We start from the raw sequence: 27,412 nt of genomic DNA on the forward strand, positions 1-27,412 counted from the left end.
CAAGGCCATTCTCTGACACTCTGATTGGGTCTGCACAGCCCCATCAGTTCTTTGCTCTCTCTCTCCCATTGAGCTCTATGTTTCTGGGACAGGGGAAGGTTAAAGGGAGGACCCTGGTACTGGCCAGCCAATCTGTGATCTACACCCTCTTATTTTTTCCATCCAAACCCAGAATCTGGCTCATCTTGCAGCTTGCAATTGAGGTTGGCTGACTGATGGCAGGTGGCAGATATGCAGACATGCATTATGGAGCCAATGTTTGGGGGAAGGAGAAGAGCCTGTAGGCTTCGGAGGTCTGGAGCCCCATCTACTAGCCACCTTGTGTACCTCAACCCCCTCTGCCAGGCCTCTTGAAGGCTTTATAACATCACCCTTCAACCATCATGGACCCATGGCCTCCAAGACACCCAAATCCAAGGCCCTCGCTCATCTCCAGCCCTGGCTACTAACTATCAAGCTATACCCAGCCCACTTTTGGAGCACAGATTTGATGTTTTTCTTGGAGAGAAGAACAGGAAAATGCAGGGTTAAGAGAAGAAATAAGGCATTTAATCACAGGAACGGGTAAGCCACCACACATACATCATGCTCAACAGAATTGCCTTCCCTGATTCATATATACACAGCTGCATACAAGCACAGGCACACACAGATTCTCTGAGATGCACATTCTAGATTCTTCTAGAAGAGAAGTGTCTTGAGAGGGCACGGGAAGTACTTCTCAGACTCAAATCATGAGGCCAGAACCAAGTAGTGGCTATTGGGCATTTGAGCCCAGATCACCATCTTCTTTGGCTGGATGGCTCTCTCCATTCTTCTGGATGATAGGACTATTTCTCCAACATAGCCCTTTCTCAGTTCATTGATTCAGCTTCATCTTCCTTGGCTGTGAGCATATAAGAATACTCGTTGGCCAAAGGTTCAGCCAACTCACTACCTATTGGTCACTCCGTACTAAGCCTTCGTCTAGATTGGCAACACATCCAAGCCATCCTTATCTTTCCTATTGTGTAGGGTCAGATGGCCTTCATTGTCTGCTCAGTCCTGAAACTCAGGGTTGCCACTAGAGGTAGTGTTTCCACTGACAGTGAATCCCATAAGACGGATGGATGGTCGGGTGACTGAATGATGGGTTGTATCTTCTTTGCAAAGCACTGCCAGCATCTTCAGCCTACATTAGGTTGACGGGGAACTGGGGGTGCTTGAAGAGGGTCCCACAGTCTCAAGAAGCCTCTGGTGCTGACGAAGGTGCTTCCTCCTTTCCTGTTCCCCAGTGACTTCACATACCAACTGGGCTGGGAAGGCCCCAGGAAGCCCCTTCAGCCACCCTGTGGATAGAGAGATAGCCACACAAATAGGGTGGGTGCGGGCAGAGGTCAAGAGAAGAGGGAAAGCAGGTTCCCCCCTGGGGTTTCAGACCTTGGGGATCATGGTGGGTAAGGGAAATAATGAAGACACCTGGTAGAAAAAGCAGCAGCAAGCTGAGCACAGGTGGCTTATGCCTGTAATCCCAGCCATTCAGGAGGCTGAGATTTGAGAATCCAAGTTTGAGGCCAGCCAAGGCAAGGAAGTCTGGGAGACTCATCTCCAATTAACTACCAAAAAAGCCAAAAGTGGACCTGTGGCTCAAGGTGGTAGAGAACAGAACTATTCTTTTTTCTTTTGTCTTTCATCTTTCTTTTTTTTTTTTTGTCAGTTGTGGGGCTTGGACTCTGGGCTTGGACGCTGTCCCTCTGTTCTTCAGCTCAAGGTAAGCACTCTACCACTTGAGCTACAGACCACTTTTGGTTTTCTGGTGGTTAACTAGAGATCAGAGTCTCACAGACTTTCCTGCCCAGGCTGGCTGTGAACCATGAGCCTCAGATTTCAGCCTTCTGAGCAGCTAGGATTACAGGCATGAGCCACTGGCACTCAGCTAGAGCACTATTCTTGAGCAAAAGAGCTCAAGGACAGCATCCAGGACCCCAAGTTAAAGCACCACAACAGATGGAAGGAAGGAAGGAAGGAAGGAAGGAAGGAAGGAAGGAAGGAAGGAAGGAAGGAAGGAGAGAGATTCTCTTACCTTCTGGGCTTTTGTGCAGATGCTTGGGAGGAGCCCTGGACTCCAGAACACGCCCCTCAGTCTTGGAAGGTGTCGATGGCTCTGAACACAGCTCCTGGGAACACTCTGGAAGGGGACCAGTGACATTACAGTAGGATTCAGTCTTCTCAGCTTCTCCTCCTATTCCTCTTAGGATTCACTCTTGCTGCCCCCTTCCCTTCTTTGACACTTACCACAGTCCTCATAGATGGTGTCTGGGGAGCAGGGAAGGGGGCCCGGGGTAGGGAAGGCTCCCAGCCAGCGCTGCATGTCTGATCTGGTGGCAATAAAGACAGGGGCACAGTTGGCCCAAGCTATCTTCCATGGGGGTGAGTGAGGCAGAGGCCATGGAGGAGAGAGAAGGGGAAGGGGAGGGGGGATCTGAGAGGTTAGAGAAAGGTCCCAAGGCGATTTCTGTCTTTGGGTTTTTGTTGTTGTTGTTATTGTTGTTGTTGCTGTTGTTTTGGTCTTAGGACTAAAACTAGGGCCCATGGTGCTATCCCTGAGCTTTTTTGCTCAAAGCTAACACTCTACCACTTTGAGCCACAGCACCACTTCCAATTTTCTGGTAGTTAATTGGAGATAAGAGTCTCATGAGCTTTTCTGCTCAGGCTGGCTTCAAATTGCGATCCTCAGATCTCAGCCTCCTGAGTAGCTAGGATTACAAGTGTGAACCATCAGTGCCTAGCTGAGTTTTTGTTGTTATTGTCGTTTTATTTTGGGGGGACAGAGTCTCTCTAAGTAGCCCAAGTTGGTCTTAAACATGTAATCCTTCCATCCCAGCCTCTTTTTTTGTTATTGGTGGTGGTTGTGGTCGTGGGGCTTGAACTCTGGGCCTGGGCACTGTCCCTCAGCTCTTCAGCTCAAGGCAAGCACTCTACCATTTGAGCCACAGCACCACTTCCAGTTTTCTTTGTGGTTTATTGGAGATAAGAGTCTCATGCACTTCCCTGACCGGCTGGCTTTGAACCATGATCCTCAGATCCCAGCCTCCTGAGTAGCTAGGATTACAGGTGTGAGCCACTGGCGCCTAGCATCCCAGCCTCTTGAGTGCTGCTATTACAGGTGTGCACCACTATGCCTGTCTTGTTTTTATTTATTTTGCCATGCTAGGTTAGGAACTTAAGACCTTATGCAGGCTAAGTAAGAACTCCACTCCTGAAACCAGGCACCAGTGGCTCATACCTATAAACCTAGTTGCACAGGAGGCTGGGTTCTAAGAAACAAGATTCAGAGTCAGCCCAGAAAGAAAACTTCAGCTGATATCAGAATCTCAGTTGGAAGCCAGCCAGGGCAGGAAAGTCCATGAGACTCTTAACTCTCCAATAAACTATAAAAAGAGACAGAAATGGAGCTCAAGTGGTAAGAGCACAAATGCCCAGGAACAAAGCCCAAGCCTAGAGCTCAAGCCCAGGCCCAGCACACACACATGCACACATGCACACATGCACACATGCACACATGCACACACACACACACACACACACACACACACACACACACACACACACAGAGAAAGATGACTTTGAGAAACTCTTATCTCCAGTTAATCAACAAAAAGCCAGAAAGATATGTGGCTCAAGTGGTAGAGTGCAAGCTTTGAATCAAGAAACAAAATGGGCTGGGAAGGTGGCTCAGTGGTAGAGCACTTGCCTTGCATGCATGAGCCTCTGGGCTTGATTCCTAAGCACCACATAAGCAAAAAAGAAAAAAGCCGGAAGTGGCGCTGTGGCTCAAGTGGTAGAGCGCTAGCCTTGAGCTGAAGAGCTGAGGGACAGCGCCCAGGCCCAGAGTTCAGGCCCCACGACCAACAACATAAATAAATAAATAAATCTCAAGCCACGTGCTGGTGGCTCACACCTGTAATCCCAGTTACTTACCCAGGAGGCTGAGATCTAAGGATCGCAGATCAAAGCCAGCCCAGAAAAGAAAATCTGTGAGACTCATCTCTCCAGTTAACCACCAGAAAACCAGAAGTGGAGCTGTAGCTCAAAATGGTAGAACTAACCTTGAGCAAAAGGAGCTCAGGGACAGTGCTCAGGCCCTGAGTTCAAGCCTCAGGACCAGCAAAAAAAAAAAAACAAAAAAACAAAAAAAACTCATAAGTTCCAATACTCTAATCAGCAAAAGAAAAAGCTGGGTGCCTGTAGCTCAAGCCTTCAGACCTATAATCCTAGCTACTCAGGAGGCTGGGATCTAAGAATTGCTATTCAAAGCCAACTCCAGCTGAAAAGTCTGTGAGACTCTTATCTCCAATTAAGGGCCCACAATACCAGAGTTGGATCTATGGGTCAAATAATAGAACACCAGCCTTGAATGAAAAAGCCAAGCAAGAATTGGAACCTTGAGTTCCAGCCCCAGTACTGGCACACATGTGCACAAAAGTACGCACATGCATTTGCGCACGCACGCATGCACATACATACACACACACACACACACACACACACACACACATCTGAAGACATGACTCACAGGGAAGAAGCTTGGAGTAGCCTGTGGGTAGGCCGGCCCTGGTGGTTGCTGAGAAGGGAAAGGCGGAATGTAGGGGGTCCAGATGGGTCTGGAACCTGCTGAGCCTGCACCAGGGAGCGATGGGCATAGTCCAGAACTTGCAGCCGCTGACCACTGCCCGGGGGAAAGAGGGCATTCAGACAAGAGCATGGGGTCCTGCCGGATTCCTCCTCTCCACCCCAGCCTGGAGTCCTCTCCTCCCTGCAGGACCTACCTCTTGGGCTGAGTGATGAGCAGCAGGTCGCTAAAAAGCAGCAGGCAGAGGGGGGTAAAGCGAGGGCGGGAGGTGAAGAGCACACCCCCCCTGCGGCCCCCTAATTCGGTCAGTTCTCCCTGCAATTCCAGGCGGCGTGACCAGGAGACCAGGGGCAGAGCCTAAGAAGACGCAGGGAAGAGTGTGGCTTTGGCACACCGAGGGAAGTGCAGGATGGGGGGGGGCACATCTGGAGGAGGGCACATCTGGACAGAGACAAACCTTGACTTTGTGGAAGCGCAGCCGTTGGGTGAGTCGGATGAGCTCTTCAGTCTGCTTCATGCGGCCCACCTCGGCACTACACCGCTCAATGATCTGTGAGGGGAGACAACTCAGCACCCAGCACCCACTCCACCTCTCCCTAACCCACTTGCTCACCTCCCCCTGCCTCCACACCTCTTCCTGCCCACCCACCTTACTGACAGCACCCAGGGCTTTCTGGGCGTTCTCATGCCGATTGGATCCCTCCTCTGTCTGGCGCAGGATATTCTGGGAGCAAAACAGAAGGTTGTAACTCACCTCCTCCCCCACCCTCCCCCTGCTCAGAGGACCCAGCCTGGCTTGGGTGAGATGCTGTCTTTGGGGTTCACAGAGCTGAGGGATTAGTTTCAACAGGGTCAAGAGATTTCACACAGACCAACTGCATACCTTCTTGAGACTCCATGCTTGTTATTATAGTACTCAGACAGCTCAGACAGGAGGACTGAAGCTCAAGGCAAGACCTTGTCTGTCTGTCTGTCTGTCTGTCTATCTATCTATCTATCTGCTTACCTACCTACCTACCTACCTACCTATCTACCTATCTACCTATCTCTATATATCTGTGTGTGTGTCAGACCCCCATCTCAACCAGCAAAAAACTGGGTACCATGTGGACACCTGTCATCCCGACTATATGAGAAGCATAAATAGGAGATCAGAATCCAGACTGGCCAGGCAAACTAGCAAAAGAAAAAAGAAAAAAAAAGACAAGTCATGGTTCCAGTGGTACAACTGCCTGGCAATAAAAAAGCCCTGAGTTCAAATTCCAGTACCACACACACACACAAAGAGCAAACAAATGAATGAGAGAGGAAGGAAAGAAGGAAGGAAGGAAGGAAGGAAGGAAGGAAGGAAGGAAGGAAGGAAGGAAGGAAGGAAAAGATGGAGAGAGGGAGGGAGGGAAGGAAGAATAGTTGGAGCAGGGCACTGGTGGCTCACACCTGTAATCCTGGCTACACAGGAAGCTGAGATCTGAGGATCATGGTTCAAAGCCAGCCCAGGCATGAAAGTCCATGAGACTCTTATCTCTAATAAACCACTAGAAAGCTGGAAGTGGAGCTGTGGCTCAAGTGGTAGAGTGCTCACCTTGAGCTGAAGAGCACAGAGGCAGCACCCAGGCCCAGAGTTCAAGCCCCATGACTGACCAAAAAAAAAAAAAGAATAGTTGGGAATTTTTTTTGGGGGGGGGGGTCGTGGGGCCTGAACTCTGGGCCTGGGCGCTGTCCTTCAGCTCTTCAGCTCAAGGCTAGCACTCTACCACCTGAGCCACAGCGCCACTCCCGGCTTTTTTCTTTTTGCTTATGTGGTGCTGAGGAATCAAACCCAGGGCCTCATGCATGCAAGGCAAGCCCTCTACCACTGAGCCACCTTCCCAGCCGATAGTTGGGAATTTTTCACATTAAAATCCCCATGCTGGGTGAGCTGGTTAGGAAAGAGTCATATTTTATAATAGAGGAGAGAGTCTCAATCATTTGTTTCCCAGTATTACCCCAAACATACCTTTTCTGGATGTGATTTTGTTTGTTCATTTGTTTAGAAATACTAGAGACTGAACCCAAGGTCATGCAACTGCTAGGCAGTATTCTACCACTAGGCTACATCCTGCGGTTCTCCCATGAAATTCTAATTGTACAAATAGACACAGTAACTCTGCTTCTCCACCATAGCATTTTAACCTTCTCCAACCAGTGGAATAGCTAAGGTTGTATTTTGTTTTTCATTCCTCAAAGAACCAGTATCTGCCCCTTTGGAGGTAAGATCTGCTAGAGATCAAGAGGGAAGTTTAGAACACTAATCTCTAGCTAGAGGTCTTTTTCCTGTCCCCTTAGGCACTGGAGACTTCTGTGTAGGACAGGGCAGGTCCTAGATGGAGAGGCCCAGATTGTAACTCGGGGTTTGGAGGATTCCTATGGTCATGGTGGGGCCTGGGGGTGAGTTCTCCTTTGGGGCTGGTGGGGAAGAACAGGCTTCCTGGCCGGTGGTACCTGCAGCAGCATGCGGAGCCTGGTGATCCGCTGGAAGGGCAGCAGCAGGAAGGATGGCAGCGGCAGCCGCTCACACTTGGGCAGGCTCTGCAGACGCCGCAGCTCCGCGGAAAAGCGCACATTTGTGTCCCTGCAGAAGCAAACCCCGCTGGCTACCCCGACTCTCCTCCCCGGCTTCCTCCCACACCTCTGGGATACAGCTGTGCCCCCCCCCACCAACCATGCTTCTCACCCTTTCAGTTACCCCAAATGAATACCAGTCCAGACATATTTAATAGAACATTCCAGAAATAAGCTAGGCACTAGTGACTCATGCCTGTAATACTTGCTATTCAACAGGCTGAGATCTAAGAATCACAGTTTAAAGCCAGTCCAGGTAGGAAAGTCTGTGAGCGTTTTATCTCCAATTAACCACCAAAAAGCTAGAAGTGGAACTCCAGCTCAAGTAGTAAAGCTCTAGCCTTGAGCAAAAAAGCTCAGGGACAGTGCCCAGACCCTGAGTTCAAGCCCCAGGACTGGCAAAAGAAAAAGAATCCAGAAATAAACAATTCATAAGTTTTAAGTGGACCATTATTTTGGGTAATGTAATGATGAAATTTTAAGCCACTTCACTCCATCTGATCCGGGATGTGAGATGTGAACCTTGCCTTTGGCCAGTGTATCCATGTTGTATTCATTATCTACCTACTATTTTACTATTTTCCCAGGTGTCAGATTTACTGTGTCAGCATCATAGTGCTTGTGTTCAAGTAATCCTTATTTTACTTAATAATGGGCCTAAAGGTTGGAAAGGTGGCCCAGTGGTAGAGTGCTAGTGTTGCATGCATGAGGCCCTGGGTTTGATTCCTCAGCACTACATAATTAAGAAAGCTGGGAAGTGGTGCTGTGGTTCAAGTAGCCTTGAGCTTAAGAGCTGAGGGACAGCACCCAGGCCCAGAGTTCATGCCCCACAACTGACAATAATAATAATAAATAATGGGTGCCAGGTGCTGGTGGATCACACCTGTAATCCTAGCTACTCAGGAGGCTCAGGTCTGAGGATCACGCTTCAAAGCCAGCCTGGGCAGGAAAGTCTGTGAGACTCTTATCTCCAATAAAACCACTAGAAAACCAGAAGTGGCGCTGTGACTCAAGCGGTAGAGTGCCAAGTTTTGAGCTGAAGAGCTCAGGGACAGTACCTAAGCCCAGAGTTCAAGCCCCACGACCAACAAAAAATTAAAAATAACAACAATACTAACAATAACAGCTCAAGAACTGTGATACTGACAATTCTATTGTATTATATTGCTATAATATTTTTGTCTTTTTTCCCCTGCCAGTAGTGGGACTTGAACTCAGTTCCAGGGAAGTTTTTTTCTTTTGTCATTTGCAGGGCTTGAACTCAGAGCCTGGGTGCTGTCCCTGAGCTCTTTCACTCAAGGCTAACTTTCTACCACTTGAGCCACAGCTCCAGTTCCAGTTTTCTGGTGCTTAATTGGAATAAGCATTTCACAAACTTTCCTGCCTGGTCTTACTTTGAACCGTGATACTCAGATCTCAGCCTCCTGTACAGCTAGGATTACAGGTGTGAGCCACCAGCACCCAGCTCCATTAGCTTTTTTACTCAAAATCTGGCACTCTACTACTTGAGCTACTTCCAGCATTTTGCTGGTTCATTGGAAAAGGACTCTTCGGCCCAGGCTGGTTTCCAACTATAATCCTCAGATTTCAGCCTCTTGAGTATGTAGGATTATAGCTATAAGTCATTAGCACCCAGTGTAATTTTTCTATTTTATTATTAGTTACTGTTAACCTTTTACTGTGCCTAAGTTAAAGGTATATTATATATAGGAAAAACATAGTGTGTATGTGTACACATATATATACACTATATAGCACCATCCAGATGGGGTCTTGTGACACCCCCAATTCCCATGGAGTTGGGGAGCCCCTGGACTCACATGAGACGGCTGTAGGTCTCCTCCTGATACTGCTGGTTCCTCACATAATCCACATACACAGAGAAAGGACCCACCGCATGGGCATGCACCACGTCACACAGGTCGCTGATGTGGGGGGAAGAGCGTACGCGGGACAGTAGCGTCCCTAGAAACCTGAAGGGATGGGAAAAGCAAGCCATGGGTGGGGGTTGTTGAGATGTGCGCTAGGAACTGTGTATGCAAGGAAAGGCCTGGCTCAACTGAGACGTTCTCATCCGATTCTGGAAGGACCCTCCACTGCCCTTCCCCCACTGACCGCTCGCTGACGCCCTGGACTCGCTGTACATTGGAGAAGAGCGTGTGGTGATCACGAGGGGTGAGTGTGTCCCGGAGTGCCTGGCTCAGCACAAAGGTGTCAGTGAGCAGCCGCAGAGAACGCAGGTAGGAGGCCTCCGATGTCACTACCTCAAACAGGCTCTAGGAAGAAGGGCAGGGTTGTAGAAGAAAGGGTGGCCACATTCAGGTTTGGGAGGGAGGTCTTCACATAAGGTTCCTCTATCAGTCTGTCCAGTGCCATCCCGATGTGCCTACCTCCTGCATGCGCCTCTCTTGGGGGCTGAGTGTCTCCAAGAGGCCACTGGCTCTCACAGCTGGCAGCTCCTGCCATAGGGTATTGCGAGGCCCGGGGAGTCTTGCAAAGGTGGGAGCTTCCCCAGGATTCGCTGGAGAGGGGTTCCCATCCTCACCAACACCCCACAGCTCTTCTGATAGCACAGCTGCCCGGTACGTCTGATACAGGGGTTCTGGAAGGCAGACACAGCACATCAGGGAAGTCCAGAAACCTTCCCCCGCCCCCTCCCGCTGCTTTGATGGCCACAGGGGCAGCCCCAGGTGCAAGGGGCTCACCATCCTGTAGCGGCAGCTCCCAATTCTGCTCCTTCAGCCCCTCCAGCTCCTCCAGCCCCTCCTCCTCTCTATGGAGAAAGAAAGGAAAGGCAGTTTGGTGCTGGTGGCTCACAGCTTTAATCCTAGCTACTCAGAAGGATGATCTCTGAGGACTGTGGTTCAAAGCCAGCCTAGACAGGAAAAGTCAGTGAGACTCTTATCTCTGATTAAGCACCAGAAAACCAAAGTAGAGTTGCGGCTCAAAGTGGTCTTGAGTGTCAGCCTTCAACAGAAAAGCTAAAGGACAGCACCCAGAACCTGAGTTCAAGTCCCAGGACTGGCATACACACACATTAAAAAGAAAGACCTGGAGCAGGGCACCAGTGGTTCACACCTGTAATCCTAGCTACTCAGGAGGCTGAGATCTGAGGACTGCAATTCAAAGCCAGCCCAGGCAGGAAAATCTGTGAGACACTTTATCTCCAGTTAGCCACTACAAAGCAGAAACGGAGCTGTGGCTCTAGTGGTAGAGCGCTAGCCTTCAGTATAAAAGGTTTAGGGAGCTGGGCACCAGTGGCTCATGCCTGTAATCCTAGCTACTCAGGAGGCTGAGATCTGAGGATCATGGTTCAAAGCCAGCCTGGGAAGGAACGTCTGTGAGACTCTTATCTCCAATGAACCAACAGAAAACCAGATGTGGTACTGTGGCTCAAGCAGTAGAGTGCTCGCCTTGAGCTGAAGAGCGCAGGTTCAGTGCCCAGGTCCAGAGTTCAAGCCCCATGACCAACCAAAAAAAAAAAAAAAAAGTCTCAGGGACAGAACCTAATCCTTGAGTTCAAGCCCCAGTACTCACATACACACATAAAAATAAAATTATGAGAGCCTCTGGGGTCACCACTGTGGACTACTCCATGGGAACTATTCACATAACACCAAAAGAGATGGAAGCCCAACACATTTACATGGTATATGCAGGGACTCTCTCTTCCTAGATCAAACTCCAGATTTTCTTATGCCTCATTTGTAGGGGAAGCCCTAAACTAACTGAGACCCAGTGATTTCTGTCAACTCAACTCTTGTGTACCAGAGATTCTCAAGTCTCTGATTCCAGCCTTCTCATGTAGCAATCATTGTCTAGAAGGTCCTATTTGTACCTTCATGAAAGCTTATAGGTCAGCTGGGCATATACAGCTCAGGCCTATAATCCTGCTACTCACCGGGCTGAGATCTGAGGATCAAGGTTCGAAGCCAGCCCAGGCGGAAAAGTCCCTGTGAGACTTATCTACAATTGAGCACTTAAAAACCAGAAGTGACACTGTGACTTGAAATAGTAAGATGCAAGCCTTGAACCAAGAGGGCTCAGGGTTAGCACCCAGGCTCTGAGTTCAAGCCACACAACCACCACCACCACCCCCCCACACACACACACAGAGGTCAAATCCAAACTCACACCAGCCCCACCACCACCCTTGGCTCTAGCAAATGTTGGCTAAATAAATGATTTATCAGGATTACCAGGATTCTGATAAACATGGCTAATCTAAGATGATTAACAAGCCTAGAAAATAAAAGAAAAGGTCATGGTTTCCAGTTGTATTTGCATTCATAATTCCAATGGATTTTCAAGGTGAGAGAAGGAAATTAAAATGGATCTGTGGAAAAAGCCCATAAGCCTCTTATCTCTAAGAAACTAAAAAACGAGAAGTGAAGCTGTGGCTCAAGTAGTACACAGATTTACTTGAGCAAAAATAAGCTCAGGGATAGTGCCCAGGCTCTGAGTTCAAACCCCAGGATAGGCACAAAAATAAATAAAATAAAATGGCTCTTGGTCAGCTCTTCATTGGTTTGTTTGCTTGTGCTAGTATTCCACGCTTGGCTTTAGCACTCAAGGCTGACACTCTACCACTTAAGCCACACCTGCAATTCCAGTTTCTTGCTGGTTAATTGGGGATACATCTCATAGACTTTTCTGCCAGGGCTGGCTTCAAACTGTGATCCTCAGATCCTCAAATCTCAACCTCCTGAATACCTAAGATTACAGCTCGAACCACTGGCACCCTGCTTGTTGCTTTTTGTTTTGTTTTGTCAGTCGTGGGACTTGAACTCTGGGCCTGGGCGCTGTCCCTCAGCAATTCAGCTGAAGGCCATTGCTCTACCACTTGAGCCATAGCGCCACTTCCAGTTTTCTGGTGGATAATTGGAGCTCAGAGTCTCAGGGACTTTCCTACCTGGGCTGGCTTTGAACCACAATCCTCAGATCTCAGCCTCCTGAGTAGTTAAGATTATAGGTGTGACCACTGGCACCTGACTGCTTGTTGTATTTTTTGAGACAGGATCTTCATATATGGCCCAGGTGTGGCCCAAACTCACGATCCTTCTGCCTCGGCCTCTTATGTGCCAGAAGCACAGATGTGTGCCATCATGACTTGCTTAAGCCCATCTCATTGGCAATATTATACCCCAGAAACCCCCTGGAGTAGTGGCCATGAGTATCGCCATTACCTAGACAAGGACACTGCAATCCCCAAGAGGTAAAGATGTATGTGAGATGACATAGTCAGAAGGCACAGATCTGAGACTGGAAACGCTAGAGCCCTGGAGGTCTCCTTCTTGCTACTGCTGAAGATTAGTCTGCCCTCAGGTGGAATGGGTGGGAAAGGACAATACTGTGGGGTGGCAAGTCTAGTACCTTCTCTCCAAGGCTGCAGAGGGAGCATTCTGAGGAGCTTCATCAGGCCTGTCCCCTGAAGAGAACCCAGAGCAATGAGAGCAAGCCTCCACGCCCCCCGATCCTGAACTCCTGACCCCAGCCCCAACATAAACTCCCTACTATATCTGGCTGCTACATCTTGCTACTAACTCCTGCTTAACAGAGCTCACAGGACCCTGGCTGGCTAAATCTGTTACACCTACCTCCACCCCATCCCTTCCAAGCCCAGAGCCACCCACCCCCCACCCCCATTCAGACTCGGTACCTTTTGGGATCCCATCTTCAGCCGGCAGATCGACATCTGGCTGTGGGGGGTCCACAGAGATGCTGGCATCCTGTCTGACCCGAGTTGGTTTGGGGGGCTTGAGGGGGGGCAGGAGTTTGCGCTCGGCGGTGGAGCGATAGGAGGTGAGGACCACTGCGGGATGACTGAGACTTGGAGGGTTGGGGCGGGACCGGGAGGAACGCAGGGGGGAGGCCCGGCAGGGGGTCCGGAGACCATCCTCAGAGCCCCCCACAGGCACCCAGCGGAGCTCCAGGCCAGGCCGAGCTAGGTGGCACACACAGGGACAGCAAGGAGGGCAGGCCAGTGCAGCATCTGTGGCAGACAGGAAATTTTCAGAAAAAGGTAATGGTGATACGCATGGCCAGTAATCCAGGGGGTCTCTGGGGTATGGTATTGTTAATGAGCTGGGCTGAAGCTAATCATGATGGCACCTGTCTGTGCAAGAGGCTGAAGCAGAAGGATCATGAATTTGGGCCAAGCCTAGGAAGCATATCAAGACTCTGTCTCAACCCCACCAAGGCCTTCTCCAACCCTAAAGTCCAGCTCTGGGCATCTACAGATCTCCATCCTGATTGCCTTCAAACACTCAGATATGCAGAATCTAAAAAGTGCCCATACACAAAATCCTTTTATTTATTTACTTATTTTGCCAGTACTGAGGCTTGAACTCAGGACCTGAGCACTGTCCCTTACCTTTTTCTCTCAAGGCTAGGACTCTACCACTTTGAACAACAGCTCCAACTTCTACAAAATCCACTTTAGAAAAGCTCCCAAGGGACTGAGAATATGGCTTAGTGGTAGTTTGCTTACCATGCATGAAGCCCTAGGTTTGATTCCTCCGTAACCACATAAACAGAAAAGGCCAGAAGTGGTAGAGTGCTAGCCTTGAGCAAAAGAAGCTCAGGGACAGTGCCCAGGCCTTGAGTTCGAGTCCCAGGACTGGCAAAAAGAAAACAAAAGCTCCCAGTTTGGTTGGTTGCATGGCTCAGAGGGTAGAGCACCCACTAATGAGTAAAAACAAGTAATCAGATAGCAATTCGGAATCCCAGTCTCAAACAACAAAAGAAAAGAAAGAAAGAAAAGGAAAAAGAAAAGAAAAGCTCCCATTCTTCAAGCATTGACAACCATTAGGAGCCAGGCACACAAGTACATACCTGAAGCACCGTTCTCCTGGGACCCATGTCCAGCAAGGCCATCCTGGGGACCCTCTTTCTCCCCATTCACATTCACGCCCCCTTGGAAGCCCCGTTCCAGTGAGTCTACTGTTTGGGCTCCACCTTCAGTCCCCCATTCAAACTTCCCTGCCAGTCTCCGCACAGTGCCTGGGGCAGAGGCAGGACCATCCTGGGTCAGGCCCCCAGGTAAGGGGAGCTGGGGCAGAGGTGTGCGGGGTGACCCTGAGGGCTTGGGTGGAGGAACTGGAGACCAAGGAGAAGGTTCTGGAGAGATGGAACGCCGGGACACTGGACTTGGGGTGCTGGAAGGTGAGTCGGGTGAAGTCTGGGAGTCGAGGCTGGTTCTCGATGTTGAGGGAGGCAGGAGGGCAGGAGGCTTGAGGGATGCCACTGGAGGCTCCCAGAAGATGGGGGTGCACATTGGGGTTGGCGCCTCACTAGAGTTTCTGGGAAGCACTTGTGGAGAGGAGCCATTGTGGGGAGGCCCTGGAGAATGAGGGGCTCGGGACCGAGAAGGGGGTCGAGGACGGATAATCCGAGGGGGCTTCAGGGTAGGGGGTGTTGCTGCAGGAAGGGACTGGGCCGACATCTTCCTCTGAGCTCTTTGAAGCAATGGGGTGTCCTTCGTGAGTCATCCCCTAAGGAGATTGGGGGAGAGGGAGCCCTTCAGTCCCCCAAATCTGTTATACTTCCCAATTCTGCCTCCTGTCTTCTCTCTACCTCTCAACCCTGGAGCCTCCTGAGCAGCCTTTAGGATCTCTCCCCCCCACACTTCTCTCTCTCTCTCCCCTACCCCTTTTCCCTCCCTCCCTCTCTCTCCCTCCCCCTCCCCCCCCCCTCTCTGCTGTCCTGAGGCTTGAACTTATGTCCTGGGAGCTGTCCTTACCTTTTTCCACTCAAGACAGATGCTCTACACTTGAGTCATACCTCCATTTCAGGTTTTTCAATGGTTAATTGGAGATCAACAGTCTCAGGGATTCCCCTTCCCAGGCTGACTAGGAACTGTGATCCTCAAATCTCAGTGCCCTGGGTAGCTAGGATTACAGATGTGAGCCACCAATACCACATGATTTTTTTTTTTTTTGGTCAGTTGTGGGGCTTGAACTCTGGGCCTGAGCACTCTCCCTCAGCTCTTCAGCTCAAGGCGAGCCCTCTACCACTGGAGCCACAGCGCCACTTCCGGCTTTTCTACTTAAGTGGTGCTGAGGAATCAAACCCAGGGCCTCATGCATGCGAGGCAGAGGCAAGCACTCTACCACTAAGCTACCTTTCCAGCCCAATTTTTCTCTTTTCGAGACAAGTTCTCTCTATATAACCCAAGCTGACCTCAAATGATTGGATTACAAGCGTGTGCTATAAGTCCAAGCTCCATTTCTATGTCTTTCGACTGTTTTGTCCACAGGCTAGAGAAGACAGTGAGGCTGGGACTAGCTAGGCAGAGATCCAGAACAGGCAGAGAATCAGTGAGCCCAATGAGGGTGATTTGGCTTGCCCACACCTGGTGAAATGTGTGTGGTGTGGGGTTGGTGTGTGGCTTCGGTGTGTGCTGTATCTAGTGCTCTGTAGGACTGTGAGTGTGTATGTGCGTGTGTGTGCTCTGTGTTCTCTGGGTGGAGTGTGTGTGTGTGTACACACACACACACACACACACACCAGCCTGGGCTGGAAGGGATGCATCACTGTTTCCCTGCTCTGACCAGCCCTCTTCTCTCCACTTCCACCCCCCCTCCCATTTCCCAGTTCCTCTCTCTGGACTCTCCCTTTCCGGATTATTTTTAGTCTCCTTTTCCTGCCATGAAGATTCCTGGAGCCTCTCTGACCCCAGGAGACCAGGAGGGCTCCAACGTGGTCTCTTCTGGTCCCCCATTCTCTATCCTAAGCCCAGCCCCAGGTCTGGCCATAGAGAGAGGCTCTGGTGGAGAGAGATGCCTAGGGAGGTGAGGGAGGGGGACAGAGCAGAGACTAAGACCAAAAGATCCAGGAATCTGCCTGGAGTTCTCTTCCTCTTGTGGGGAAGGAGGCTGCAGTACACGAAGAGTGTAGGGTCAGAGCTGGGACATGAGGCAGGGGGAAAGCCCCCAAACTCCGTTCAGGCATCAGCAGAAGTCCCTGCCCTCCAGGCCTAGGTTCTTAAGAGATGATAGGGACTGGAGACCAGCTCTGTCAGGAAGCCACAGAACGAGGCAGCCCAGCAGCCTCATCACCTAGCCAGCTCTTCCCCAACCTTTTGCCCCTTCAAAGGTTCCCATTCTCCCCCTACACCCCACAGACCTGTATTCACTTCTTTCCTCATTCCGCCCCCCCCCCCAACCTAGGTATCCTGCCAGGGGTGCCCCAAGCACTCACCCTTGAGTCCCTTCCACTCTCAGTCACCTCCCAGGTCTGAGTGAGTAGGGGCAGGAAACAGGAATCAGATCCTCCTCCCAACCGGACACCTCCCCCCCACAACACACACACATACACATACTCCACATGCGTACTCTGAGGCTCTGGGAGATGCATGAGGCCCAGTGATTCAGGGTGTTAAAAAGGGTCTGCAGAGCCCAGTGCCTGTAATCCTATCACACCTGTAATCCTAGCAGCTCAGGGGGCTGAGATCTGAGGATCATGATTAGAAGCCATCGAGGGCAGAAAAGTCCATGAAACTTTTACTAACCAGCAAGAAATGACTTGGGGGGGTTGGGGGAGAAGAGCTGGGAGTGAGCAAGGGAAGGGTGACATTGTTCAAAAACAAAAATAAAACAAACAAACAAACAAAAAAAAATATATATATATATATACTCTTGACTTATATAACTGTAACCCCTTTGGACATCCCTTTTATAATAACAATTAAAAAAGTTAAAAAGCCAGAAATGAAGCTGTGGTTCAAGTGGTAGTACCTTAAGCAAAAACACCTACAGGACAGCACCTAGGCCCTGAGTTCAAGTCCCAGTACCAACACACACACACACACACACACACACACACATACACACACACACACACACACACACACACACACACACACACACACACACACGGAAGGCCTGCAGAAAGGCTGAAAATCAGACATGAAGAGGGCGCTTGCCCAAACTTCATGGACAGGTCCTGGGATGAGGATGGGCTGGACTTAACATAGGATGGGGCTGGCAGTGGAGCATGGGTGTCCACGCCTGTTGCTCAGATAAGCGGTGGCCCGTGCCTGCCCTTCCTCAGCCTGATTGACCATCTCTCCTAGCACTTGCACAACCTTCACTTCCAGCCAGTCTCTGTGTGAGCCAGCCCAGACTTCACGCCCAGGGACTCTGAACGCTGCTTCCCTCCCCAATCCGCAGAGGCTCCCCCTTACCTTTGTCTTTTGAGGTGCAGTTCTGTGTTCAGCCTGCCCTTGGAGCCTCTGGGAGCAAGAAATGCTGGCGGAGGTTCCCAAGTGTCTGTACAGGGCTGTGTTGCTGGGGCGGGAACTGAGGGCTCTGATTGGGATCGGCACAGAGGAAGCCAGTTCCTCAGCCCCACCCGGCCATTGTGTCAGGGGCCAGTGTGTGTGTGTGTGTGTGTGTGTGTGTGTGTGTGTGTGTGTGTGTGTGTGTGTGTGTGTGTGTGTGTGTGTGTGTGTGTGTGTGTGTGTGTGTGTGTGTGTGTGTGTGTGTGTGTGTGTGTGTGTGTGTGTCAGACAGAGACAGAGACAGAGAGATAGAGAGACAGAGAGATGTGAAGGGGATTGGAGCCTGGTCTCCTCCAGGTGGATGTTTACATGTGTGTTGTGAGCCCTGCAGCTCCCCATTCACTTGTCCCTCTTTCTGTGGGTCTCAGTCCCAACTGCCTGTCTCACTGGGATCGACTGGATGCTGGTGCCCCTGGGGGAGGGGGCGAGGGATGGATTCGAGGCTTTTCTCACCTTTAATGTGTTCCTGGCTTTTCTTACCTTTAATGTGTTCCTATAGTTGAGAAACCTAGTAAACCCAGTTCCCAGAGCTGGGAGTGTGTCGAAAAAACACCTGAGATACTGGAATAAACCACACCCTGGCCTGGGAAGGAGAGTGATGGATGGAAGATCCTAGGGCCTGTTACGAACTCTGAAGGCCTTTGTCCACACCCAAGGGCCTGTCTTTCTCAGACTTGTACTCTGTCTCTCTCTGTGTGTCACTGTCTCATTTCCTAAGAGACTGGGAAGAAAATCTAGCAGGTTAACTCTTTTTTGTTCAAACTAAAAGCCCAAGAATTTCCCACACACACACACACATGAAGCTTGAATTCAGTACTATCCCTGAGCTCTTTTGCTCAAGGCTAGCACTCTACTACTTTGAGCCACAGCATTACTGCCAGTTTTCTGGAGGTTAATTGGAGAGAAGAGTCTCACAGACTTTCCTGCCCAGGCTGGCTTCGAACCATTGTCCTCAGATCTCAGCCTCTGAATACAATCCCTAGCTACTTCCCTCAGGCACATTTCGTTTCAAAGTGTTGGCACAAGCAGTGCCTTCCTGAATAGCTAGAAGTACAGGCAGGGATTATAAAGTCTTGCCTTCATACTCAATAGGTGCTAAATAAATCTTCCCCACAGCCCACACTCTTACTCAGGCTTGAACTTAGGGCCTGGGTGCTGTCCTTTAGCTTTTTCGCTGAAAGCTAATGCTTTAGAACCTGAGTTACTGCTCCACTTCCAGATTTTATTTTTCTGGTTAATTGGAAATAAACTCACAGACTTTTCTGCCCAAGCTAGCTTCAAACTTCAGTCCTTAGAGCTCAGCCTCCTGAGTAATTAGGATTACAGGCATGAGCTACTGGCACCTGACTACGTTGCCTAATTTTCTGTTTAGGCTCTTTTGGAGCTGGATTTCCATCACGGCTGAAAAAAATCATCATTACAATTTATTCCCTACTGAAGAACTGTTGAGGGGCCTACAAATTTGGTTTTGAGGGGTTGGGGATTTTTGTCTTTTCTTTTCTGTTTAGGATAATTGTGCAGGGCTAGGATGAGCCTCAATTTAATGCTTGCCTAGCATGCTCAAGGCCTAGGTTCATCTTCTAGGTTCATAATTAAATCATAGCCCTGAACACATTCCTAGAAAACAAAACCTTCCTTGTTCATTTGAAATAGTAACAAAGTAATCTTAGTAATTACTTAGTAATTACTCCCCCCCTCCCCTAATTAGTTTTGACTTAGCTTGGAGAGTCTTTTCTGGAGGGATGGAGTTCTCTTGTCTACTTCCTCTCTACAGCCACATCAGTAAGCCTAATGCTCTTTCCATTTGCCAACTTCTGGTTGGATCTCAAGGAAGTGAGCTTCAAAATCCCAGATAGCAGCCTACAGGTGTCTGGGTCTCAATGGAAACCATGGGGAATAGCAGCAGCAGTGGGAAAAGGCAGGACTGAGAGACATCTGTCATCTACCCTCAGTTGGAAGGGGTGGCAAAGTACAACACCTTGAAGGAGACATAGGTGGCAATCCACGGTTGAATCTAATATATCACCAGCCTCCTCAACAAGCTGGTTATCTACCAGTTGAACCACGCATCTTGCCCAAATAACAGAACAATTCTCCCACTAATTGGATTCTACCAGTGCAGAAAACCATGTGTGCATTTCTGCCTAGTTTCTTTCAGTTTTTTGTTTTTGTTTTTTTGTTTTTTGGTTTTTGGTTTTTGGTTTTTTTTGCCAGTCCTGGGGACTGAGCATTGTCCCTGAGCTTCTTTTTTTTTTTTGGGGGGGGGGGGGGTCCGGTCATGGGGCCTGAATTCTGGGCCTGGGCACTGTCCCTCAGCTCTTCAGCTCAAGGCTAGTGCTCTACCACCTGAGCCACAGCGCCACTTCCGGCTTTTTTCTTTTTGCTTATGTGGTGCTGAAGAATCGAACCCAGGGCCTCAGGCCTGCAAGCAAGCGCTCTACCACTGAGCCACCTTCCCAGCCCCTCCCTGAGCTTCTTTTGCTCAAGACTAGCACTCTACCACTTCCAGATTTTTCTGTTTATGTGGTACTGAGGAATTGAACCCAGGGTTTCATGCATGCTAGGTAAGCACTCTACTACTAAGCCATATTCTCAGCCAAAATTAGCATTCTTTATATCCATCTATGAAAGTAAAGTAATTGTTTTAAGTGTTTATGTTAAGGTCTGTCAAATCATCACCTTTAAAATAAGTATGTAAAACTAAACCACTATTCTTTGCTGTTTAATATTTCTGTTTCCCACATATTTAAGCTACCTTGGATACAGAGATGTATTTCTGCATTCCTCATTGTCAAAAAGGCTTAGTGACCTCTATAATGGTTTTTGGTATCCTGAAGTACTATATACAATTAAAATAACTAGATTTTTAAAATCAGTTTCTGTTTCAATACTCTCATCATGGCTATTTTTTAGTTTTGCCCTTACAGATTTGATCTTCTGTAGTAATTATAGTCAGATCCACAGAGGGACAGATGACTTTTACAAGTTTATCAGATTTAACTTTTTTTTTTTTTTTGTCAGTCATGGGGCTGGTACTCAGAGCTTTGAAGTGCAATCCTCAGATCTTAGCCTCCTGAGTAGTTAGGATTACGCGCATGAGCCACCAACACCCTGCTCAAATTTAGCTTTGCTTCTTAGTAAGTTCCAGGTAATCCCTGCTTAAAAACTATTTCTTTCTTTCTTTCTTTTTTTTTGGGGGGGGGGGGTCCAGTCGTGGGTCCTGAACTCTGGGCCTGGGCGCTGTCCCTCAGCTCTTCAGCTCAAGGCTAGCGCTCTACCACTTGAGCCACAGCGCCACTTCTGGCTTTTTTCTTTTTGCTTATATGGTGCTGAGGAATCAAACCCAGGGCCTCATGCATGCAAGGCAAGCACTCTACCACTGAGCCACCTTCCCAGTCCTTAAAAACTATTTCTAATCATCTTCTTATTAAAAGAGTCTATTGGCACAGACTCTCACCTGACCTGTCAGTCTCCCCCTCCAATGTGGGATTTGACCAACTGATTTGACCATCATTCCAACAATGAGCAAAAATACCAACTGGGACATTATCCCAGCAAGGAGAATACACCTATCAGTCCTACTTAGACAAAGCTCATCCTTGCAACAAGGGACCATCCAGAGACAGTTGGAAGAACTGCTCCGATAAGAAGGGATGGAGGTGGGGCTGGAAAGGTGGCTCAGTGGTAGAGCGCTTGCCTTGCATGCATGAGGCCCTGGGTTCAATTCCTCAGCACCACATAAGCAGAAAATACCAGAAGTGGCGCTGTGGCTCGAGTGGTAGAGTGCTAGCCTTGAACTGAAGAGCTGACGGACAGTGCCCAGGCCCAGAGTTCAGGACCCATGACCAAAAATAAAAAAGGGATGGGGTCAGAGCCTGAATGGAGTCACTTGTGCTTGTCACTCCAAACGTAATTAAAGCTGGAAGGTCAAAGGAGAACAGTTTATAAGCATGCCTATCTAATGCCCATAATACCTGTCTACCTTCTAACTGGACAGGAGCTTATATCCTTGCTTTTCTGATCCTAGAGTCCAGGTAGTTTGCCTTGGTACCTTCCTGAGTCTCCCATCCATACCTGGAAGATATCTGTAGCCCAGTTACAGGAAATGATTAAGGCCTCCTAACCAGACCCTTAACCACTCCAATCCAGCCCTAGCATCTGACTGCTAGATTTGTACAAAAGCAGGCCCCATACAATATCTGGTGATTATTCTCAATTAGTCCACCAGGCTCTCCCTTGCCACGCCGACCCCAGTAGAGTCTGCTTAGCATGGGAAACCATCTATCAGACCATGATAGGGGCCTCGAGACCTATCTCTGAGTTTTGGGACTTCACCGAAGTCTACCTCGGAGAATAGGGCTTCTAAGAGGCCTACTCCTGGGAAAAGGCTGGAAAAACCCCTGGGAAAAGATGTGTTTCTGTCTTTCTTCTCCTCATAAGAGTGCCTATCAATCTTTTACTGTTTCTGCTGTTCATTGTACTTACTCATTGTCAACGTTCCCTTATTCAAAGCTCTTTCTTAAGAGTGTTGACGACTCCAATATCTGATGAGTGTCTTAAAAATATGACTAACTCACCAGAGTTAAGTGCTACCCTGAAACCCCTCTTATGGAGGCTAGTAGACAAGTTATAAGTAAATATAAAAGTATTGGGGGTTTCACAAAGTCACTCCAGCAGAAGGAATTGTAAGAAATTTACAAGAAGCTGTAGGCACGGCTAGAACAGAAGGAATGTATGGCAGTTGCTGAGATAACTACTTAGGAGAAAGAACTTCCTGGTACTCTCATTTACTAAGAGACTTGCTAGATCTAGGCCTCCGTAACCTTATAATTAAGGCCTCTATAGAAATAAGGTAATGGTGAGATGGTGACAAACGTCGAAACCCATTATATTTCTTAGAGATAAGCCGGAAACAAGTGCCTTTCAGGCCACCAGCTGGTGACCATCCAAGAACGAAGCCTTGCAGCAAGATTGTGTAACCTTTTGCCCCTTTTCTTATGAAGACTTCTGTTATAAAAGTTTGTTATCCTCTGCATTAAATCGTACTCAGCACTCAGCACTCAGCATCCACTCCTAATGTGTGTGAGTTGTCTGTTTGCCATCTCCCCATCCTATTCCAGGTTCCTCCCCTAGGTATCCTCCGTAGTCCCGACAGAACCCGGTCCGCGGCACTCCCTTAAGCAGTCACCAGACCTGCCCCCAAGTCTAGTTATATGGAAATCCTTCCCTGCAATGGACAACAGGGTTTGTGCTCCAAATGAAACTTTTCTGGCTTGTGACCAGAGTGTGTTCTCCTGTGTCTTTCCTATCAACCAGTCCTGCCACCTTGTTAGCCTTTTGCCTGATCTCACAATCCTCCTGGGGAAGAAGCTCGGCTCATCAGGAGGCCTCCCCAACATTCTTGGCATTCCCTTGGCATTCGTGGCACTACTATTGCCATTCCTCCATCATCCATGCCACACTCAGTCCTCAGAGCCACTGGTGTCTGAATGTCACAGGTCCAGCACCCAGGGCTGATCCAGCAGGGTGCAGAGAATATCACAGCCCTCGTATAACAAGCCCTAGCCTTACAGCCACAGTTCCACTCACAGTTGTCCTCCAGAATAGACTGAGGCTTGACTTACTCACTGCTTGCTGCAGAAGAGGAAATGGGTACCTTTTTCCAGGAAGAGTGCTGTTTATATGCTAATGAATCAGGAGTACTCCAGGAAACCCTAACTCAATTGCAGAAGTGTTTCAGGGAGGAATCACTCCATCAGACATCCTGGTGGGATCTCACAATAGTCCCTGGTTGGCCCTTGTACAAGGACCCTTCACAGTCCTCTTACTCCTCCTCCTTTTTGTTTCCCTAGTCCTGAGGGTTGAACTCAGGGCCTAAGCACTGTTCCTGAGCTTCATTTACTCAAGACTAGCACTCTACCACTTGAACAACAGCACCGCTTCCAACTTTTTCTATATGGTACTGATAAATCGAACCCAAGGCTTCATACATGCTAAGCAAGCACTCTACCACCAAGCCACATTCCCAGCCCCTTATTACACCACTCTGCCCTGTCCAACATAGACTTGGAACCTGAAGACCCCAGGAAGTAACCAAAAAGACTACAACATCCCTCCCTCAATTCCCTTTTTATTTTTTTTTTGTCAGTTATGGAGCTTGAACTCAGAACCTAGGTGCTGTTCTGGAGCATTCTGTTGTTTTATTGTTGTTGTTGTTGTTGTTGTTGTTGTTTTTGTCAGTCCTGGGGCTTGAACTCTAGGCCTGGATGCTGTCCCTTAGCTCTTCAGCTCAAGGCAAGTACTCTACCACTTGAGCCACAGCACTACTTCTGGTTTTCTGGTGGTTAATTGGAGATAAGAGTCTTACAGATGGATGTGCTTTCCAGGGCTGTCTTTGAACCACAATCCTCAAATTTCAGCCTCCTAAGTAGCTAGGATTACAGGCATGAGCTACTGGCGCCTGATGTCCCTCAACTTCTTATATCCTTTCGAGATCTCAAATGATGGGAATCAGCTTTGTTCTCATAAAACCACATTGCTCACGTGGCCTACTGAGCATTCCCCCTCCCCCCCCCCCTGCAGAACCCCTCCTCCAGAAATTCTCTTCCCCAGAATCTTATCCCTGGCCTTGAGTTATTCTCAACCCCCACCCCCACTGGACACCTGTGACTCATAGCCTGTAATCCTAGCTACTCAGGAGGCTGAAATCTGAGTATCAGGGTTCAAAGCCAGCCCAGGCAGGAAAGTCTGTAAGACTCTTATCTCCAATAAACCACCAGAAAACCAGAAGTAGCACTGTGGCTCAAGTGGTAGAGCGCTAGCCTTGAGCTGAAGAGCTGAGGGACAGCGCCCAGGCCCAGAGTTCAAGCCCATGACTGACAAAAAACAAAAAACAAAAAACCTTATCTGAAAGCATACCCTCCACCACAGCTACAATGACATTCTACAGTCTGTTACAGCTATAAAGGCATTCAAAAGAAACTCTTACCTCAGATGCATAAAAAAATCTAGCCTTTGGGCTGGGAATGTGGCTTAGTGGTAGAGTGCTTACCTAGCATGCATGAAGCCCTGGCTTGGATTCCTCAGTACCACATAAGCAGAAAAAGCTGGAAGTGACACTGTGGTTCAAGTGGTAGAGTGCTAGCCTTGAGTAAAAGAAGCTCAGGGACAGTGCTTAGGCCCTGAGTTCAAACCCCAGGACTGGCAAAAAGAAAAAAAAAAAGAGTCTCATAGACTTGCTGCCTGAGCTGGCTTTGAACTGCAATCCTCAGATCTCAGACTCCTGAGTAGCTAAGATTACAGGTGTAAGCAATCAGTACCCAGCTGTAATAGATAGTTTTGGAAGATAGCTACAATCCCTCTTACCTCTAATGCAGCAATACATTGGTAACGTTTCAATATGAAATATCTCCACATGGGCTCACATATTGGGAGCTAGGCCACCAACAGACAGACTTTTGGAGAAGGATTTGATCCTGAGGGCTCTGACTTAATCCACAGATTCAACCCTCAGTGGATCCATAATGTGATGGCTTATTGGAAGGTGGTGAAGAGTAGGAGGCAGGCCTAGTTGGGAGAAGTAGGTCACTGGGGAAGTGTCCTTGGCAATATATCCTACCCTGGCCTCTTCCTGTATTCCTTCCATCTGCCTCCTGCCTGCCTTAAGGTGAGCAGCCTTAGACTCAGGCTTAGTTGCCATGCTGGTCTGCCCTACTGTGGATCTGCCCTACTGTGGGCCCAGATTGTGGCCTATGGAAATGATTCTTTCCTCCTTTAACTTGTTTATGTCACACATTTTATCACAGCAATGAGAAAGCTAGCTTTTCAAACCAGGCATGTGTAGCTCACTTCTGTAATCTGAACTATTCAGGAGGCTGAGATCTGAGGATCATAGTTCAAAGCCAGCCCAGGCAGAAAAATCTGTGAGGCTCTTATCTCCAATTAACTTCCAGAAAGCCAAAAACAGATGTGGCTGAAGTTGTAGTGTGTCAGCCTTGAAGAAAAAAAAAGAGCATGAGGTTCAAAGTTCAAGCCTCAATACTGACAATATATACAAACACAGGCCCGTGTGCACATCCATACACATACACAAATACTTTTCTTCTCTTTTTTTTTGTCAGTCAGGGGGCTTGAACTCAGGGCCTGGGCACTGTCCCTGAACTCTTTTAGCTTAAAGCTACCACTTTGAGCCACAGCGCCATTTCTGGTTTTCGGGTGGCTAATTGGAGATGAGAGTCTCACAGATTTCCCTCCCCAGCTGGCTATGAGCTGTGATCCTCAGATCTCAGCCTCCTGAGTAGTTAGGATTACAGGCATGGGCCACCAGTGCCCAGCCACAAATGCTTTTCTTTCTTTACCTTCCTTTCTTCCTTCTTCCCTCCTTCCTTATTTCTTCCATTCTAGTACTGTGGATCAAACCAACCCACTTGTTAGGTCCCCAACTGCAATAAAAGATAAGCAACAAATGACCTTCCAGCTGGGAATACTAAGCTGCTGTACCAAAAGGTGACCATCAAAGAAGGAGTCTGAGAATGAATCCAATTTGGGGGAAATTAGAGAGTGACAGATTTGAATGCTTCATCCTATTGGACTGAAGTCAGCTCTGTATCTGGGGTCATCCACTATGGGAACACATTTATGTGTACCAGTTCTGGGGCTTGAACTCAGGACCTCAAACTCTCAGTTGGCTTTTTCTGCTCAAGGATGGAACTCTACCATTTGAGCCATACCTGCTGGTCAATTGGAGATAAGGAGTCCATGAATTTGGCTTTGAACCAACATCCTCAGATCTCAGCCTACTGTGTAGCTAGAATTACAGGTAAGATCCACCAGCACCCATTGGGAAAGAAGAACTCATATTAAGGTAGAGTTGAATCCTGACTGGCCTCTGGTAGGACCAGGACCTTGGAGTCCAATAGAGTTCTTTCTGAAACGCACAATATCTGAGCCTGCTCATCTGTTTGGAAAGCTGAAAAGGTAAGCAGCCTGCCTGTGTGTGAGTTAAACCAGGAAGGGAGCAGGAAAAAAAAAAAGCTGCCAGTTCTGAATTCCAACAGATTCTCACACAGATGATAAGGACAGACCCAGAGGATTCTGTTCAACCAGGAGGCATTTGAACCCTTTACATAGGTGATCTGGCAGCCAAAATAAACCCATTACAGTTTAGTTCACACCACTGAGGTAGAGATATGGAAGATGCAACAAACGCCTTTCAGATTTCTGCTTCCTTCCCCATCCCTCTCTGTGAGACCATCCCTTCTCACTGACCTCTGGAACCCTGGATGTCCTCTAGCTCCCCTGCAATCTGCAAAAATATGTTCCCACTCAGGGAAAATTGGTAGCAGCTTTCAGTAATCAAGACAGTGTGATACTGGCAAAGAAGAGCAGTGAAGGGGCTGCAAAGGTGGCTCAGTGGTAGAGTGCTTGTCTTGCATGCATGAGGTCCTGGGTTCGATTCCTCAGCACCACATAAGCAGAAAAAGCCAGAAGTGGGGCTGAGGCTCAAGTGGTAGAGTGCTAGTCGACAGATGAAGAGCTGAGGGACAGCATCCAGGCCCAAAGTTCAGGCCCCACGACTGACAAAAAAAAAAAAGAGCAATGGAATAGGATACAGAGACCAGGAAGAAATCCAAGAAGTACAGTCAACTGGCTTTGTGTGTGTGTGTGTGTGTGTGTGTGTGTGTGTGTGTGTGTCTGTCTGTCTGTCTGTCTGTCTGTCTGTCCACGCATACATGCCAGTATTGGGGATTGAACCCAAGGCCTCAGGTTCTTGCTTATGGCTGGTACTCTACCACTTGAACCATACTTCCAGTCCAGTCTTTTTGCCAATTAATTGGAGATAGAGGCTCAAGGACTTTCCTGCACAGACTGGCTTCAAACCATGAGCTTTAGGTCTCAGCCTCCTGAGTAGCTAGGAT

At 48.7% G+C, this 27,412-nt stretch overlaps 1 protein-coding gene across 2 annotated transcripts; it reads right to left on the bottom strand.

Moving 5' to 3' along the window:
- Positions 1-527: 527 nt before the first annotated feature.
- Arhgef15 (Rho guanine nucleotide exchange factor 15) lies at positions 528-17,496 on the bottom strand. 2 transcript variants are annotated; one of them, XM_070001430.1, is made up of 17 exons: positions 17,400-17,496; positions 16,415-16,450; positions 14,048-14,706; positions 12,873-13,205; positions 12,587-12,641; positions 9,919-9,986; positions 9,604-9,815; positions 9,329-9,489; positions 9,034-9,186; positions 7,094-7,223; positions 5,262-5,336; positions 5,070-5,162; positions 4,809-4,969; positions 4,556-4,708; positions 2,275-2,357; positions 2,063-2,167; positions 528-1,328 (listed from the first exon to the last, which is right to left on the bottom strand). In XM_070001430.1, the coding sequence occupies exons 3-17, from the start codon at positions 14,655-14,657 to the stop codon at positions 1,177-1,179; spliced, it is 2,544 nt and encodes an 847-aa protein (XP_069857531.1). In that variant the 5' UTR covers positions 14,658-14,706; positions 16,415-16,450; positions 17,400-17,496; the 3' UTR covers positions 528-1,176. The 2 variants fall into 2 exon arrangements, with proteins under 2 accessions (XP_069857531.1, XP_069857530.1); XM_070001429.1 differs by lacking the exon at positions 16,415-16,450.
- Positions 17,497-27,412: the final 9,916 nt, after the last annotated feature.

The sequence above is a fragment of the Dipodomys merriami genome, unplaced genomic scaffold (assembly GCF_024711535.1).
Source record: "Dipodomys merriami isolate MVZ:Mamm:240054 unplaced genomic scaffold, mDipMer1.0.p SCAF_59, whole genome shotgun sequence".
NCBI lineage: Eukaryota > Metazoa > Chordata > Mammalia > Rodentia > Heteromyidae > Dipodomys > Dipodomys merriami.

Bases quoted from the DNA above. Each gene is read 5' to 3' on its own strand.
- Arhgef15 (XM_070001429.1), bottom strand. From the start codon at position 14,657: ATGTCGGCCCAGTCCCTTCCTGCAGCAACACCCCCTACCCTGAAGCCC. The intron at 9,490-9,603 runs GTAGGCACATCG...CCTTCTTCCTAG, and splicing joins AAGAGAGGCGCATGCAGGAG to AGCCTGTTTGAGGTAGTGAC. The intron at 9,187-9,328 runs GTCAGTGGGGGA...CCATCCCTTCAG, and splicing joins GTCCAGGGCGTCAGCGAGCG to GTTTCTAGGGACGCTACTGT.